Genomic DNA, 17,334 nt, shown 5'->3' on the forward strand with positions numbered 1-17,334 from the left:
GTGTGCATGTAACGCAGGCGCAGGCAGCTGTCACCTTACACCCATGGAGGAGGCATGGGCTGCGGCGGCCATTCTCAACTTATCTCTAGGATCTTTGTAAACATGTCGTGAAATCCGAGTATTCGAGCAGTGGCGTAGATCGCGAGGTGGAAGGACCCGTCGGAGCCTTCTCGAAGTAGGAATTAAAATCTCTGCAGAATACGTTTGAGACTGCAACATTGCGTGCACATGGTTACCTTGGCAACCAGAACCATGGTGGCAACGTCATTAAATGGAGCACATCTTTGTTCCGTGCTAATAAAAGGACTCCAGAAGGTGCCACCATCTTCCTTCACCCTCTTCCTCGTCTCTTAGTCTTCCTACTTATGGCACTCGTCCTTCCGTTATGCTTTTTTGTGATAAAAATATTCGCTATGTTGACGACAGTTCATTTATATGAAATTATGTATGCACCAGTTTTCTATGCCTCGAGATATTCTTGATGTTCGTTCGAATTATAATATGAAAAATAGAAATAACGACAGTAACGTTATTTACAATTTTACAGCACGTAAAGTGCTTATTAACACGTTGATCGTCACGTCACCCATACGCGAGCGATAGAACTTTTCATTCATGAGCTAAAAAACTGAATTCTAATTTTAAATTAAGCATCAAATTGTCTAAGAATAAAATATTGATCTCGCAGAAAATTTGACGAATTTAAGTCTCAACGTGTTAACAATGTTAACTGAAGTCGGTGGGCAATTAAGAAATCTTGACAGTAACAGACGTTATTAATCGATACTTAACACGTCTTTGGCGGCATTGCGTTATGAAAAATGGTTTTAATACCATTACGACGCTGTTACAGACGAACATTACGTAACCCATAAATATAATTACCACATTAGACGATCGATATATCGAAAACGACTCGATAGAATTTGTAAATGTGTCGATAAATTTCAATAGGTATATTTATTATTACGTGACGTTTCGAGATTGTTGAAGGCTTCAAACTCAAGACTTGCCAGACAAGAACCGCAGCAACGTGAAACATAATACAAGTTGCACCAGCCAGTCCTAAGCTCAGCCATGCGAAGCAGCCAACGGCTAAGGAACGCGACGTACGAATCAGATTACATCTTGCGTTGGCTGCTTATCTTTATTCTTTACTTTACCTCGCTTCAATTCACTTCATTTCGCTTCAGTGACAACCCTTCGATCAGCACCTTATACCCGGTTCACGATATACTCTCGCCCTTGAAAAGTGCTCTCAAACTTTAAAACGATTATAAACTTTGCTTTCGCCAATAATTTTGAATTCATTTGTTCGTCTTAAGATTATAAATTCGCTAAGGGTAATGGGCGACTTTATACTGCACGTAATAATATCATATAATTTGATAGTTCGATCAAACGGAGAACATAATACATCGATTTCGATAATCGATATCGTTTTTCTGGTGCGTAGTGTAACAGGGATAGAAGATATGGAAAATGCTTTTATTTTAGGAATAATTTAAAAAAATTATTTAAAAAATATTCCTTACCATACAAGCTTATATTTACTGTTTTATCCTGTTTTTTGTGTTTAGGACTGTTGTACTAAACATTAAATATTCCTTAAAATTAATTAACATTTACTCATTGTCAGTTCCGCTAGTTTGTAAAAAGACAGGTGCTTGAGCGCCTTGCGCCACTTGTATTAATTGAGGTTGCGCTTGTATAGGAGCAGTTTGAATTATAATTGGTTGATTACTTCCACCCTGTACTTGCATACGAATCATTTGAAGTTGTTGAGGTGTTAATTGTATCTGAAATGAGAAGTAAATTTTAATAAATAAGTAGTTAAAAGAACTCCCATATTAATTGTAATCATAAATGCACATACAGGTATTTGCTGAATTTCTCCACTGGGTGTTACAATTTGTTGGACAATTTGTATTCCTCCGGTTTGAGTAGTGGGTGTTTGTTGAGCCTGCTGTAACTGTATAATTTGTTGTCCCGATGATTGCTGTGCATTCTGCACTGTTACCGCCTGCGTTGTATTTGCATTAGTATTTTCCTATGATTAAATTAAAAATTAATAAATCCGATACGTGATTGGTGAATAACTTTACAATAGTAAACGGTATACCTGTTCTACCGGACTACCTATATTAATTGTCTGAATTTGTCCAGTAGAAGGTTGAACAATTTGTATAGGTTGTGTATTTGTGTTACTACTTTGTACATTTTGGTTAGCTGATGCTTGTTGTTGCGCTAATTGAAAGTAGTAATGTACTTGGTCCGAGTTCATAGATGTACGTACGGTACTTTCAGTCTGTGCTTTGCTTTGTTTTAATTCATCCCTAGGCACTATATCGATTAGAAAATCAAACTGGTCGTACTTAGTAATAGCCATTGCTATATCATTTCGCTGAAGCGTACGTCTCTTATTATCCTCTGTATGAACCCATGCTCTAAGGGTCAATTCGTGTATAAAAATTTCTGCTGCTTTGGAAAACAACATGGGGGCTTCTGCACTTATCATCTTTACATCACCGTCCAGCTTCATTATTTTTTTTATCCTAGCCAATGGCAAAGATTGTGTTTTCAGGTCCATCTATCAAAACATTCAACGATCATTACGTGCTATAGAAAATACACATTATTTATTTATGTACTTACAGTAGTAATCTTTTTAATTTCTTCTGTGACTTTTGGCCAGAACTGTGCCAAAGCTTGTTGGGCTTCAGAACTGCCAGGTGATGCAATTTGTAGGTCTCCATTGGAATCCCCTTCGACTTCGCTGTCTTGGTTACTAAATAATTAATAACAATGATATTGAGCAACATGACATATTCATTATAAAATAAAACATTATTTATATGATTTATTCTATATTTTCGTAATTTAATGGGTAATGTGTTCAACTAATTCTTATCAATTGTACAAATGAATTAAAAAATAGACATAACCTAACAAACGAGGAATAAAAACATTTACTTACGCATTCACAAAGAATACTGACATTGTTTATGAGTTACGTTCGAAACGACATAAAACGAACTTTTTTCAAAATCTGAAAATCATCCTGCCGCTTTTAATTCGTACCGGTTAATTCATAAATATTACAGTTCGTTCTCTATTTGTGGAATTCACAACAAAGTTATTGTTTGTAGCAATGAACGTGCTGCCATAGTCACAAACTATAAGCTAGATCCAGCATGTTATGAGAAGAATCTGTTACAAAAACTGAAATACCGACCTCATGAAAACTCGATGATTTTGTGGCGCGCTCTACGTTAAAAAAATTATGACTCTGAGAATCATATTCGACACAATCATCATAGTCGATAACGTTAGCAAATTCAAGAATATCTTTTTTGCTGCTACATTGATGAAAGATTAAGTTAAAAGTTATTTATACATTGTGCGATCGTATGGTTCTAAAATTAAAAATTACATTGCAGAAATTATTTCGACTCGCATGATATGTAGAGGTTTAATTCCCAAAATACGGGTGAGTAAAATAAATTACACTAGAAAAATGTAATAATAATACATTATTGGATAGTTTTTACTGTTGAGACTATCAAGTGTGAGTCGTGTCTAACATAAACTATAAGTAAAAACTATACGACGCTGGGCCGTGAAAGCCTCAAATCTCTGAATACAAAAGTTGTGAAGATAGATTATTAGTTTCTGTTTTTAATGGAAGTGTAGAGATCGCAAGAGGTCTTTTTACACGATTTCAACGAACTAATACAAGGTCATTCAAGGTCACGGCAGATCATAGAAGATAACAGAGTAAAAATTCTTAGATTACATCGGATACATAAAATAATGACGTTTCTCTACTTAGCGATAGTTGTCTGGCACACGAACCGATTACTGACTATCGACGAGCTATATTGGTACCAACGACCGGAGGTTCAAGAATTACTATTTCTTAAGAAAGTCAATTTAAGGAATTTACTATTTACTATTTTTATCTGTTTACCTGAGTGGCACAAGCTAGGGCGATAACATAGGAAAATATGAGATATCGTATTGATACCTATCACATTATCGTCTCCTGTAACCCGCCATGACCTTGAATGACTTGGTGTTATAGTTAATTGAAATCATCTAAATAGCTACAATCACATCATGAATAAGAAATGATGTGCCATTAAAATAATGAAGTTAACCTTAAATTCAAGGTCTGTACACAATTATGTCCCGCGTCTATATTTTACAAAAAAATTTAGATTTGGGTTAAAATGGGCCCATCGTCCGCTATTCAGACGTTAAAACGGCCTACCATCTAAGGGTTAATCCAATCAGGAATACTGGATTAATAAATATAACAAGAATAAATGGAAAATATGTTTATTTTAACCTATCGGGATCACTTTGTTAATGCATCAGGTCGTAGTAATCTTTTACTACGCGCGCGTGCAGCTTAACAAAATCAGATTGCGTTTCGGACCACAGTATTAAATTTGCAATTATTCGTTCGATTTCATCCACGTCTAAATGAACGGTTGCTCTTTCGTCGGGGTAGTCCTCTTCTTCCGCCTCGAGATCGTTTGGATCGCTCTCTGCTTTCTCACAGATCGAGAGCCACTCCTCGATCTCCTTGTGAGAAACAGCCTCCTTTACGATCGTTTTTACCGTGTCTTTAAGCATGGTAACATCCAACGTGTCGCCAGGGTTTTCCTTGTTATGCCCTTCCCCCGTCTCCTCCGCCGCTGTTGGACCGAATCTCAATAATTTCTTCCACGAGTTGTAGATGTCGACCTGTGTCACGTCCGTCCAGGCTTCGTTCACTAAATCGATGCAGTCCTTTATATCGTAATCCGCGTAGAATTCCAAGACACCGGCCGGAAAGTTTAAGATTCGGCTCAACATGCGACGACGGAAGGATATCTTCACGCTTTTCATTATCCCCTGTCTCATTGGCTGCAAACTCGACGACGCGTTCGCTGGAAAATACACGACTTCGATATCGTTGTCCTCCATTTGCAGTTGCTGCGGCAATACGCTATGAGCTTTACGCTTGTCTATTAATAATAACACCTTTCCACGAGTACCCGTTTCGAACTGCTGATTTCTGACGGCCGGTTTGAAATGCTTCTCGAGCCAATCGGCAAATACGTTCTGGCTCATCCAAGCGTTCTTTTGCGCCTTGAAAATTACCGGCAAACGGTCCCAGCAGTGCTTCAAGGCTCTCGGCGTCGCGCACCTGTGGATGAAGAGCGGCGGTAGCTTGTGCGTTCCAATTGCATTCGCGCACAGCCCTATGGTGACTAGATTATGTTTATTTTTCTTCCCGTAAACTCTGGTCGTGTGGATCAGCGTCTTCGATGGAAGACACTTCCACGATAATCCCGTTTCGTCCATGCTATACAAGTTCTGCAACTTTATGCCTTCCTGCTCAAGACGCTGTAAAAAGCGCTGAGCGAATTCCTCCGTTGTCCTCGTGTCGATTAATGAGTTTTCGTTATTGGAATCGTGAAAGTTTATGCAGTGGCGTTGTTTGAATCGCCATATCCAGCCGTTGGAGGCTGAGAACGACGACGGACCACCGAATTCCTCGTTTAGCTCCACCGCCTTCTCTTGAAGTATCGCGTTGGTGATACGTTGGTCGACTGCTCGACGCTGTTGGTACCATGTGTATAAACGTGTATCCAACTCGTCAAGCACGGGCCTCCGAAATCTCTTCTTACCTTCGGTTCCCGGTGTCTGGGATTGTTGTCGTATTTGGACCGCGTTCTTCTTGATACGATGTATGGTTACAACGCTGATACCGTAGTTCTTGGCCAATTGGTTCTGCGGCACACGGTCTTCCAATTGTCGCAAGATGTCCAGTCGTTGCTCCAGTGATAAGTTGACGCACGTTTTACTTCGTCCGGGCAACATCGTGAAACGACGAGCACACTGCCACGACACACTGTTTCGAAGATTGTTCGTAACACCGAGAGAAATGATAATCAAGAGTCGGCAGCCTCGTGACTCCGGGTGCAAGTATTTTTCAATACCAAATACGCCTCATGGTCCACTATTATAGATCTTTAACGAATCTGTCCACGTAATGCCGTTGTATGAAACCGTTGAACGTAATCAAAGAAGCAAGTGCGAGGTTCCCGAATGGGCTGCGATACATACCAGCTACGTACCCGTTTTACCAGCCAGCCGAGAAGGGAACGGCCAGTAGTATTCCAGCACTACCCGGATATCTGATGGCGGAGCCATCCCCACCACTTGCTCTGTGTGCTCTGCGCAAGCGACCCTTTGCCACTGTGCGGTCGACGCCGACAGACGAGACCGATAATGCACGCGCTCGAGTGAACCATCAAGACTTCAATTTTAATGTTACAATTGTCTGGAAGCGGTTAAGTCCAATGAAACAGAAACGATGTATTCGTATGCACAGGTAGGACAGGTAAAATTCTTATCTAGAAAGCAAATTCGAATAACGAACAAAGGATAAACAACTGTTTACCCGTTGTCTCTTTAAACAAAAATAAAAATTTCAATTGTGGAATGAACAGATAAAAATTTAAGATATGTTTTTTTTTATTAATTATTTATTTTTCGAATAAAATTCTACCCATCTCTGCACATAACTAACCTTGATGTCACATAATTAGTGTCCTATCACTTCTTGAAACTGTACGAACGAATCCTGTTTCTCCCTTTCGAGTGAGAGTGTTTGGATACCTACTGGGTATATAAATATATTGAAAACGAGAATAACCACGGCTACAATTATAAACATTGTTAAAGTACTAGAATCTAACACAGATTTCGATTAGGTTTTGTTAACTAATAATTGTTTTGTAAGCAGTTTTAGACAAATTTTAAGTAAACTGTGTAAAATACTTTCGAAATAATTATTTCACACTTACGAAGGTGTGTTAATTTATATGCAATGCAAAGCTTTTCAGACGCTATTGGCATTACGTGTAATTAAAAATAGACCGAACAAGGTCTTACTTCGATACATTCTTATTGGAAAATCATGCCAATTCGATTAGAATATTCTGATGATATGAATAAAAATTGTTTAAATTCAATTTCCATTAGCGAATGAGTCATCCCTACACGCACGTGCTGTATCGCTCTTGATGCTGACAGTCAGCTGTGAGAGCTGACCGAAGCTTTCCGATCGCTGTTCTATTTATCTTGCTCATTTGTTCTATATCGCATACACTCTTCAAACTGAAAGGTACGTGTGAAATTCAGCCATAACTCGACTTAAAAATAATCGATTCTTGGAATAAAAACTGTATCCGTTATTTGACCACGAGCGAATTCAATTCGGACACCATTCGATTGAAATTTCCTGTTCTTGTTTCTGTTTAAAAACAATAATGTAAGCTTTTTTTGCACATATGATTGACGTCCATTCAACTTACACGTAGAGTGCATGTAAACTGTCGTAGTTTATAAACTGTAGGTACTACCTCGCGTGATCAAAATTCAATTGGTGTAGTCATCTAGTGTGTCGATACCACCATGATGGTTCAGTGTAGATATAATAATGAGTCAAGCATGGACAAGTGATAAGTAGTACAAAAAATCGATAATAAACTTCGTATATATTAGTAATGATACGTATCTATGTACTCGATACTTATATGAATCTTTATTCGATGTGTACCTTCCTGTTAACACGACCTTGTTGCAATCATTTTAAGTTGGACAAACGATAGGTTAGAATATATTTTTTTCGCAAAAATTGGTATTGTTTTGGCATATTTACATTATATACAAATTATAATTCTGTTAATAGAAGTAATAGTATTCGAAGATAAAATTTTGATTTTTGATATTAATATATTGGCATCTTCACGTCGACTCGAAAGAATATACAATTGCTTGAATTTTTCTTGGCACAATCAGCGGTTAAAAATACGAAGTAACTTTAAAAAGAAAGAAAGAAGGAATTTTACGACAAGATCAATATTGTTTCTCATATATTTTTAAAAATGTACATTTTAATAATTTATAATTCAAATCACTTTACATAACAAATAAAAAGTTTTAATTAGTAATCTCTTCTATTCTCACATGGTATATATGTACATGTATCTTAATTTTGTAATTTAATCTAAAATAGCAACATACAATATTTACAATTTTTACCATTTTTTTATTCGTGCATTGCTTTATAACTGCAAATACTTTGAAAGACAGAGTTTAATACTTCTTTGGCAGTGCGACTATCAGAATTGCTTATTCTAACAATGCTTCCAAATTCCCTAATATAATGATCCAACTCCATGTCTTTTGATAGATCTTTTGTTGCCATATATTTATTCGTTAATTGTGACAGTTTTAATAAATCAGAACTGAAGGCTTCGTCCAAATCAAACAGTTCCAAAGCTGGTGGGGGTAATTCCTGGAAACTTGGTGGGAAGACCTTTAATCAGATTTCCTTAATTACGTATCTTTTAAACGTATATAATATATCTAATGAAATCAATGTAAATAATAAAAATTTATACCGATGCTTGAGTGGGTGGTAATGGTGCCTCAAAATGTGGTGGAATTAAAGTAAGTGGTTCGTGTTTTACACCCAAAACATCGAAAGCCTTTATACAAGCTGGCACTGTGTTTAAGTTTACAGAATACAAATGATGTTTAAATAACTTAGTATATTCATGAGGATTATCCATCATGTCTATGTCTTGAGTGCACACTTTTGGATTATCTGCTTGTTGTGTTATATCTGGCACAAAATTGTACTCCCAGAACTAAATGAATCGTTATGTTATAAGTAACAATAAATTATAGCAATTTAAATGTAATTTTAAAGCTTACACCTACATCATCCATTTGAGAGTCTTTGGCAACAATTTCTTTTGATTCAAAAAAATCAAATATCATTTCTCTCAAGGAATCATTTTTTTCCTTTTCTATGTATGTGTCAGTCAACATTCTTGGTGAACCTAAAACAAGTAATTTACTACCGTTTATTTCACTGTAATGATATGCACAAATAGGTCTATTTGTTGGAACTGCAATTGATCCACTAGACAATGCAACTACAGATGGTTGTGCCACATTTAAAGTTGCACCATATGGGTACAAGAAATTCATATCTCTGAAAGGAGACAATTTGTATGTAAAAGATGCTTGCATTAATTTTGTTTTATTAAACTAGTGTTTTATATTTAATTGACTAACATGTATTCATTGTGACTTTTGGAAAATACAGATTTATTTGACATTCCTTGTGAAATTAAGCATTCCTTTGGATGCATTGTTTGACTGTAACTCATACGTATTACACTGTCTGAAAAGTAGTAATCAGAGTTACATATAAAATTAAATTTCACTTATATTTAACTAATTACAAGTGAAATATTGTACCATTGTTCACCATTATACCAAATTCCTCCAGCAAGAAATTTACGTTTGTATTAGACTTTTTTTCACCGCCCTCACCGAGCATAACTAATACATGTCCGCCGGAATTTAAAAACGTCCTAATAGAATTCATTTCTAATTCGGTAAATTTATTTCGTGGTCCCGGTAGCACCAACACTTTGCCTATTGATAACGATTCTTCTGTCAATACATCGTTGTTTCTGCAATAAAATAAAAACTGCGAAAATGTCGCACTTCTTATCAAATTCGAAATAACGTTGAAATATTTTAACGTACTCTACAAATTTCCATTTCGATTTTAACTTTCTTTGCAGCACTTTGAACTCTTCATTTAATTTTCTCTCGCACTTTGAAATGTCAAAAATTATGGTATTTATGTTATTGTTGCTGTCACCATCACCAAAAATCGAGCTCATAGTAATTGTCACTGTATTACAGTAAGTTCAATAAATATCGTGACTTAATAAATTTTAAAGTGGTTATCCCCTTCCTACGTTTATATTGTGTACTACATAATAAAAATATGTTTCGAATGATACAGTCATATATAGTTCAACGTTGCTAGTAGCAACTGTTGCACATCAAACTTTCAAACGTAATTGGTTACTTACAGTGTGCTATTCGTCAGGAGCGTAAAACGTAAGGACGAAATATACGAGTAGACCGAAAATAATTTTTCGAACAACGCGTATTTTGGTGAAGAGTATTTAGAAATTCTAAGAATATTCGAAAAGTTGTTTCTTAACCCCATAAAGTAAGAAGAACTTAATAAAAATAGTTCAATTTTTAGACGACCATAAGTCCTATATTAGTGAATGTATTTTATTGAAATTTATTTCTCAAGTAGAGCTCATAGATTCCTACAAAAAAGTATTAAACAACATTTCCGTAGGGTGTCAAACAAATTTATTAAAAATTAAAAACAAAGTTTCGAGAAAAATCGACTGCGTAGGTGGACAAATTTGTCGACAAAATTAACAAATTTCAAATTATTATGAAAAAATTATTTTTGGTTGCAAGAGTCAATTACAATCATTTTTGGTGAATATACGTCCCTAATTAAAATTTAGTCATTTTTTTAGATTATGTGTTATAATTTAATCGATGTTTAGAACACACGTGTGCATTCCAACGCACAGTTTCACAGCTTCAAAACGCATCAGAATGATAAGCTGTCGCAAGGCAGATGGCGTTGCAGGTGACTGATCAGTCATAGAAATTAGAATGTCAGTTTCCAGTCAGGTTCAGTTAGACGTAGAACGTAGAGATCTAGTGTTGTTTAACTACTAGAGAGCTAGTAGTGTTTTAAAATGGTCGGTGATTCGTGCAGTTGAATGTGTTTTACAATTATATGAGAACGGATACAGGTAAAATGACTTCGATTGTGCAAGAAGACAACGAATTAAAGAGGTTACTTAGTAATCCAGCGAAAAATGTTGGCGAAGAAACTTCGATGGCTCCGCCACAGACGGTAAATTGAGAAATATGTTTGCATAGTGCATATTATTGTTTTTATTGATTGTTTATTTTATATTTGTATTTTGGCTTTAGACTAATGTTCCCCGGCCGAGTACGTCGCAAAATGTCAATCCACAGTTAATGATAAATCCTATGACTCCAGCCAACAGTACAAAAGAAGTTATAGAACCGTGTTTACAGTAAGCAAATAATTAATGCTTTTTAAATGTTTTGTTTTCCTTACTTACATAAGTAACATCTCAAGTATAAGTTTTCTGATAATAAACTTAATTTGCACATAAAATATGTTTGGGTTTATTTTGTATTTGACAAAACATATGTTATGTACATATCATGCAGTCACATTTTTCTTTTTTTTTTTTTTAGGAATGTAGTTTCTACTGTCAATTTAGGTATGGAATTAGCACTTATGTATATTAATACTAGGACAAGGAATTCAGAGTATAATCCAGCAAGATTTACTGGCTTGATTATGAGAATACGAAATCCTAGAGCCACTGCATTGATCTTTCATTCTGGAAAAGTAGTGTGCACTGGGGCAAGGTGCGAGGAGGATTCTTATTTAGCGACAAGAAAATTTGCTCGGATAATTCAGAAGTTAGGATTTCCAGTAAGCAATATTGGATTATGATATATTTATAGAATCTCATAATTATAGCGAAGTATGGTAAGATATTGATAATTTTTCTAATATCCTAGACTTTATCACTGAACCAGGTTAAAAAAATCTTTTTTATTAAGTTTGAAAAGTATTGAAAAAATCATTAATTTATTTCACAAATATTAGATATTTAAGGAAGTTAAGATGTTTCATTTTTGTTAAAGCACACATGGCGAATATTCGATCAAAATATAGTACGCTTTTTTAAACTGTGCACTAACGATTTTAGTTAAATTTTACGTGTTGTTTACATTTTATTATGTTCTGTATTATTATAGGTAAAATTTTATAACTTTAAAATACAAAATATAGTCGCCACGTGTGACTTGAAGTTTCCAATTAAATTGGAAAACTTAAATCATATACATGGGCAGTTTTCTAGTTACGAACCTGAACTTTATCCTGGCCTTATATATAGAATGGTATCTCCAAGAGTGGTTTTACTTATATTCGTAAATGGAAAAATTGTATTGACAGGTAATATATTATTGGAAAGGAAGTTTCTTCTATCTTAACTTTCTCTTATGGTTTCTATTAGTATCTGTAATGATATTTTAGGAGCTAAGAATCGGACTGACCTGCAAGACGCACTGAGCAATATATATCCAATACTGAAAAGTTTTAGGAAACAATAACAGTATTTTTTGCATTTAGAGCTTTTTTACGATTATGTATATATATATATATATATATATTACATGAGACCGGCTGAAGTTCAACAGCTGTTCGATGTTTTCATCAATTCTTTGAATACATGAATTGTTAAGGTGATCTAAGTTATACAAGTGTAATTATGCACTATGTGCAGCATAACAAACGTATATTTAATTATAATTTATTACTAAAATAGACGTTTCTCTATTACGAAGACGAAATTTGTATAGAAAAATTATGTTTTGTATAATTTTGTATAAATATTGTACAAATATACATACAATGTAATATGATAATTTTCTTGAATAATTTATAAATGTACAATTTTCTATACAAAAAAATAAACGTGAAGTATTGTTTTAACTTTCACCGTATCACGCCTGGGGTAATACGATACGCGTTATGTGAATTTGCGTAAGAATTCTTCATATTTAATATTTAAAAATTATAATTTTTATTTTTTATATTACACCAAATAGGACAGCTTTTTAAAATTAAATAATCTATTTATTTACTATTTCTAACGTACGTAAATAAAAAACTTTTTTTATTTCACATAGATTCATTAAAAGAAATAATTTAATAAATCTATTATGTAATTACAATTAGTTAAACAAAACCGTGTTGTTCGAGGGATAACTATCTGTTCTTTTCCCGAACGCTGTAAATAATAATACTAAGGGTTCATATTATAACGTTGTATAACAGTAAAAATACGGTTGATAAATGCACCTGTATTACCAAGAAAGCTATCAGAAGCATATTTTTCACAGATAAATCATTTTACATTATCTTAATAGTAATATTTATCATTTCGCAAAACAGTGATAAATTGCCTATAATTGGGATTTGTATAATTAAAATATTTAACTCTTGGTAACAAGACATATATTGTTTTCAAAAACATAATATATATTTGTAGATTACTGTCGTTTGATTTATATACACTGGTTCTATTTTGAATCAATGACAATGATATGATATTAAAATATTTAAAGAATCTTTATCAGCACCAGGTCTTTGAATTATGTAAAAACTTTTACCAGTTACAAACTTTTGCATTCGTTATACTTTTACCGGATCGCACATGCGTTGAATTGAGGGTATCGATCGATATAGCTTGAAATCTTTTAATCCAATATTTTTGGTTCGTATCTCAAAATTTTGTATTTCAAGGTGTACCAGACGTTTTAGTAGATTACGTTTATACCTTTCTTTGCCGCGATTGGCAACTTTTCACCTCGGAAGAAAGGATTATCCTCCTAAAATAAACATTCCAACGATGTATAATCAAAGTTTTCGATCGACGAGCATAATAATTGATCGCGGCGCATCTTACCGCTTGGAATTGATCAACAATTTGATTGAAGTTCGAACTCGGTATGTGCATGCTTGGCAGACTGTTGCTGTTACCAGAATCAACAGGGCAATCCAACATGTGCTCCGTGTCGCACATGCAATCTTGCGCGCTCTGATAGTCGCGACTGAACGTTGCTGTGTTCTCGAAATTCAGAATGCAGTTGTTTTCATCTACAAACATAATTACTCTGAGTTATTATTACAATGGGGAATTCTAGAGGTCAAAATAAGACGAAAATCATGAATACCAATCTGTCGATCGAGGCTTCGTTCGAGGCAATCTGCGTACAACTGCGCGCGCACGATGGTGGTTCTCACTTAGTACGAGAAACTCTACTTACCGACGCGTCGACAGCCTTACAGTTCTGCGAGTGAGAGCCACTAGCAGCTGTTCGCAGGTTGCCGTATCACAGGCGGAACTTTAAACGCTAATAACTTTTTAACCGAGCCTCGATCAACAAATTGGTATTCTTGATTTTCGTCTTATTTCGAGCTCCAGAATCTCACATAAAAATTTTTCCTCGAGGTGGACACCCTATGTAATATGTACAAAATTGATGTGGTTTCGAAATGCTCTGTTAGAAAGATGGGTAAAGTAACATGTTCCATTTTTCCCTACTTGCAAATAGAATATATATTTTATAGTTTTTGTAGGATTGTATGTAAAAGATGAGAGTTTTTTGACGAACATTCGACTACTTACATGTGTAACCAACCGGGCAAGGGTTCGGCGGCGTGCAATACGCCGGCAAAGTATTCTCAGTCTTTTCATCCTTGATATTTTTCACGCTTCCAGGCTTGATTTTCTGCCTGTTGCTCGGGTCATTGTTGTTCTGGCGTTGGTGGCTCCACAACGTGCTGTGCCGTAGGTATTCCTGGTCGCGAATGCTTGGATTAGGGTTCAAGGTGTCGATGCCATCGTAATCAGCGGGCAGCTCGATGGGAATTTCTTTTGGTTTGTCCTGATACTCCAAATACGAGTCAGCAGCATCCGCGAGGTCGTTTCCCATTTGGTTGATCAGTTCACGAAGAGTGTCGGTTAACAGTCGTTCCTCCTGCGACTAACGATTTAACGAAAAGATTGTTTCAAATATAGTGACTTTCTTAACGATTGCAATAATAAAGTAAAATGCTTTAGCGTAGTTTAGTGTATAGCATTACCTCGCTTAGGGGAGGCAGGTAGACAGCATGAATACCAACTGCCAGCGAGAGGAATGAAATCCAAAACATGGTTACACGAACGTGTATCTAGAAACTGACAATAAGTGTCTTATAATAAAATATTAAAATTAAAATTAAAATATATTTAAGTTTCAATAGGTTGCACATGGAATCTTAATTGATCGATAGAGAGGATCTAACAAAATTATAATATGAAATTTCAAGAAACTTCGGTTCTGTATAGTTTCATATGTGGTTGGCAAAGTGTCAATTAACGATAGCTATATTTTATAGAAAGAAATGAATAAACACCGGAAACGAAGGTACAACTACAAAAAGTAACATTTTTATTATTTGTGGCGATAAGTCATCTTTCCAAAGATTTCGTAATCCTCGCCACGATTCAAATTCATTGTTTTGTTAAAGGGATTTTCTGATCTAGAAGTTAGACAAAATTGATTTTTCTTTTTTAAAACATGTCTGCAACAGGATTTGTTTAAATTCGTAAAATTAACGACGTTACGGGTGGTAGCATCTAAATTTCATTTTTTTGAAGCTTCGTTATACCTCGATTACTAATTAACCGAACGGCTTGAAATTCATATAGAATTTTCATATTTGTCGATCGAGTATCAACATATTTTAAGTCGATGCTCAAACTTCGATGCGTCGACGTTTATTTAATCAACCAGATGTTTTATTTATCGTGGTATACACGATGACCATACTCATACTAGTATGGCAGTTTGCTTTTTTATTTCAGATTAGAATCTCGTATATCATCGGACCACTTTTTTTTTACCTACATTCACCCATACGTAGCGTACGTAACTCTTGTTATTCTCAGTTATATACCTATGTGCATAAACTGATAATGAATATGCGTTCTAAAAATCACGTAAGAAACGCTTACGGTTTTTTTTTTTGGCAGAAATTCCCGAAAAAGGGTTGAAAATTGGTATTCTGTAGGGGGAAGGTCAAAGCGCGAGTCAATGGTGAAATACAGAGTTTCGGTGGAACTTACCGGGATCAGCGAGTAGAAACGGTGGAAAGATCCTCGGGCAAGTCAACGTCTGTGCTTACGATCCTCGGGTTCGGCCGTACACGCGTCTCCGGCGAACGGAAACGGCGCTGCGTTCGTTTAGATTCGCGGAGTATTGATCCGCGTTTACCGCGCCGGTTTTCCCCCGTACAAACCACCGCCTACGGACGCTCCCGCAACCTACATTCGTAAAACCGAGTTACGAGTAAAGGTCGTTCCGCGGCCAAGGCTCGTGACGTCGTTTCGGCGATTAAGGATGAGTATCGGGGCTTGCGAGCTGGCTCGTAATTCCTGGGGCCGTTCGATTTCCTCTCCGGCTCGAACGTTTGCTCCGATTCCGAGTAGTTTGAATTTCATCCACTGGCTCGAATCTTTCACGATACACAGACGCGGACGAAATTAAGTGGGCAGGCAAAAGAAAAAAGTATAGAAAGCTATAGAAGTAGCCATTACGCGCTTAAGTTTTATACGGGGCGTTCGTCTAACCCAGGGGAAAATTTTAATGGGAGGAATACTAATTTGTTGATGGAGGCTTCGTTAAAAAGTGATTAACGTTTAAAGTTCCGCCCGTGCTCAATTTTTTTCTCGAAAGTGGGTAGGATTTCGGGGGTAGGTCTATTCACAAAAAATGCTTGTAATCGACCCCTGTAACTAAATATAATTTTTCCAGAACGATTTGAAATTTTTTAATTTTGTCGAAAAATTTCACACCTCGAATTTTTTTTTCGAAAGTGGGCAGGATTTCGAGGGTATTTCTAATGACCAAAAAGGATTGTAATTGACCCCCACAACCGAAAATAATTTTTCTAGAATGATTGCGAAATTTTTTTTTCAGCACCTACCTCACTGTCGATTTTTCTTTAAAATTTGTTTTTCATTTATAATAAATATGTTTGACGCTTTACAGAAAAGTTGTATAATACTTTTTTGTAGTTGTATAATACCCATGGACTCTGCTTCAGAAAAAAATTTCTTCCTTTACTATTGTAGGAGTTATGGCCGTTTGAAAACTGGACCATCTTTATTGGATTTTTCTCACTTTACGTGGCCAAGGAACAACTTTACGAATATTTTTGTAATTTCCACTAATTCTCCACTAAAATACGCGTTGTTTGAATTTTGAAAAATTAAAATCCTCCAATTCGTTCAGGAGTTATGACATTGTAAACATTCGCATAAAATTTCGGGGAATCATTTCTGGGTCAGACATTATATTTTTGGTAACGAATTTTTTTCTCAAAAGTGGGTAGGATTTCAAGGGTTTGTCTATCCACCAAAAATGCTTGTAATCGACCCCTGTAACTAAATATAATTTTTTTAGTATGATTTGAAAATTTTTAATTTCGTCTAAAAATTTCAGTATCTACTCGAATTTTTTTCTCGAAAGTGGGTAGGATTTCAAGGGTTTGTCTATCCACCAAAAATGCTTGTAATCGACCCCTGTAACTAAATATAATTTTTTTAGTATGATTTGAAAATTTTTAATTTCGTCTAAAAATTTCAGTATCTACTCGAATTTTTTTCTCGAAAGTGGGTAGGATTTCAAGGGTTTGTCTATCCACCAAAAATGCTTGTAATCGACCCCTGTAACTAAATATAATTTTTTTAGTATGATTTGAAATTTTTT

At 35.4% G+C, this 17,334-nt stretch overlaps 5 protein-coding genes across 6 annotated transcripts; 1 reads left to right on the forward strand and 4 right to left on the reverse strand.

Annotated features, from left to right (window-relative positions):
- Nucleotides 1-1,567: 1,567 nt before the first annotated feature.
- On the reverse strand, nt 1,568-3,181 carry LOC122397255 (nuclear transcription factor Y subunit gamma-like). The gene is made up of 5 exons (XM_043396306.1): nt 2,978-3,181; nt 2,656-2,788; nt 2,123-2,590; nt 1,877-2,050; nt 1,568-1,799 (listed from the first exon to the last, which is right to left on the reverse strand). Exons 1-5 carry the CDS (start codon nt 2,998-3,000, stop codon nt 1,626-1,628), a joined length of 972 nt encoding a protein of 323 aa, XP_043252241.1. The 5' UTR covers nt 3,001-3,181; the 3' UTR covers nt 1,568-1,625.
- Nucleotides 3,182-4,361: 1,180 nt separating this feature from the next.
- Nucleotides 4,362-5,874, reverse strand: LOC122397336 (jerky protein homolog-like). The gene has a single exon (XM_043396459.1). The coding sequence runs from the start codon at nt 5,872-5,874 to the stop codon at nt 4,369-4,371; it is 1,506 nt and encodes a 501-aa protein (XP_043252394.1). The 3' UTR covers nt 4,362-4,368.
- A 2,124-nt stretch (nt 5,875-7,998) lies between these two features.
- LOC122397164 (intraflagellar transport protein 52 homolog) lies at nt 7,999-10,094 on the reverse strand. The gene is made up of 6 exons (XM_043396110.1): nt 9,628-10,094; nt 9,334-9,551; nt 9,148-9,256; nt 8,782-9,064; nt 8,466-8,714; nt 7,999-8,380 (listed from the first exon to the last, which is right to left on the reverse strand). Exons 1-6 carry the CDS (start codon nt 9,765-9,767, stop codon nt 8,111-8,113), a joined length of 1,269 nt encoding a protein of 422 aa, XP_043252045.1. The 5' UTR covers nt 9,768-10,094; the 3' UTR covers nt 7,999-8,110.
- A 254-nt stretch (nt 10,095-10,348) lies between these two features.
- On the forward strand, nt 10,349-12,268 carry LOC122397165 (TATA-box-binding protein). The gene is made up of 5 exons (XM_043396111.1): nt 10,349-10,822; nt 10,903-11,009; nt 11,197-11,440; nt 11,770-11,968; nt 12,050-12,268. Exons 1-5 carry the CDS (start codon nt 10,703-10,705, stop codon nt 12,124-12,126), a joined length of 747 nt encoding a protein of 248 aa, XP_043252046.1. The 5' UTR covers nt 10,349-10,702; the 3' UTR covers nt 12,127-12,268.
- Nucleotides 12,269-12,616: 348 nt separating this feature from the next.
- On the reverse strand, nt 12,617-15,780 carry LOC122397166. 2 transcript variants are annotated; one of them, XM_043396113.1, is made up of 5 exons: nt 15,690-15,780; nt 14,666-14,759; nt 14,208-14,559; nt 13,485-13,675; nt 12,617-13,407 (listed from the first exon to the last, which is right to left on the reverse strand). In XM_043396113.1, exons 2-5 carry the CDS (start codon nt 14,732-14,734, stop codon nt 13,336-13,338), a joined length of 684 nt encoding a protein of 227 aa, XP_043252048.1. In that variant the 5' UTR covers nt 14,735-14,759; nt 15,690-15,780; the 3' UTR covers nt 12,617-13,335. The 2 variants fall into 2 exon arrangements, with proteins under 2 accessions (XP_043252048.1, XP_043252047.1); XM_043396112.1 differs by having other exon boundaries at nt 14,208-14,565.
- Nucleotides 15,781-17,334: the final 1,554 nt, after the last annotated feature.

The sequence above is a fragment of the Colletes gigas genome, unplaced genomic scaffold (genome assembly GCF_013123115.1).
Source record: "Colletes gigas isolate AHSC1104 unplaced genomic scaffold, ASM1312311v1 Colletes_gigas_Sc00009, whole genome shotgun sequence".
Taxonomy (NCBI): domain Eukaryota; kingdom Metazoa; phylum Arthropoda; class Insecta; order Hymenoptera; family Colletidae; genus Colletes; species Colletes gigas.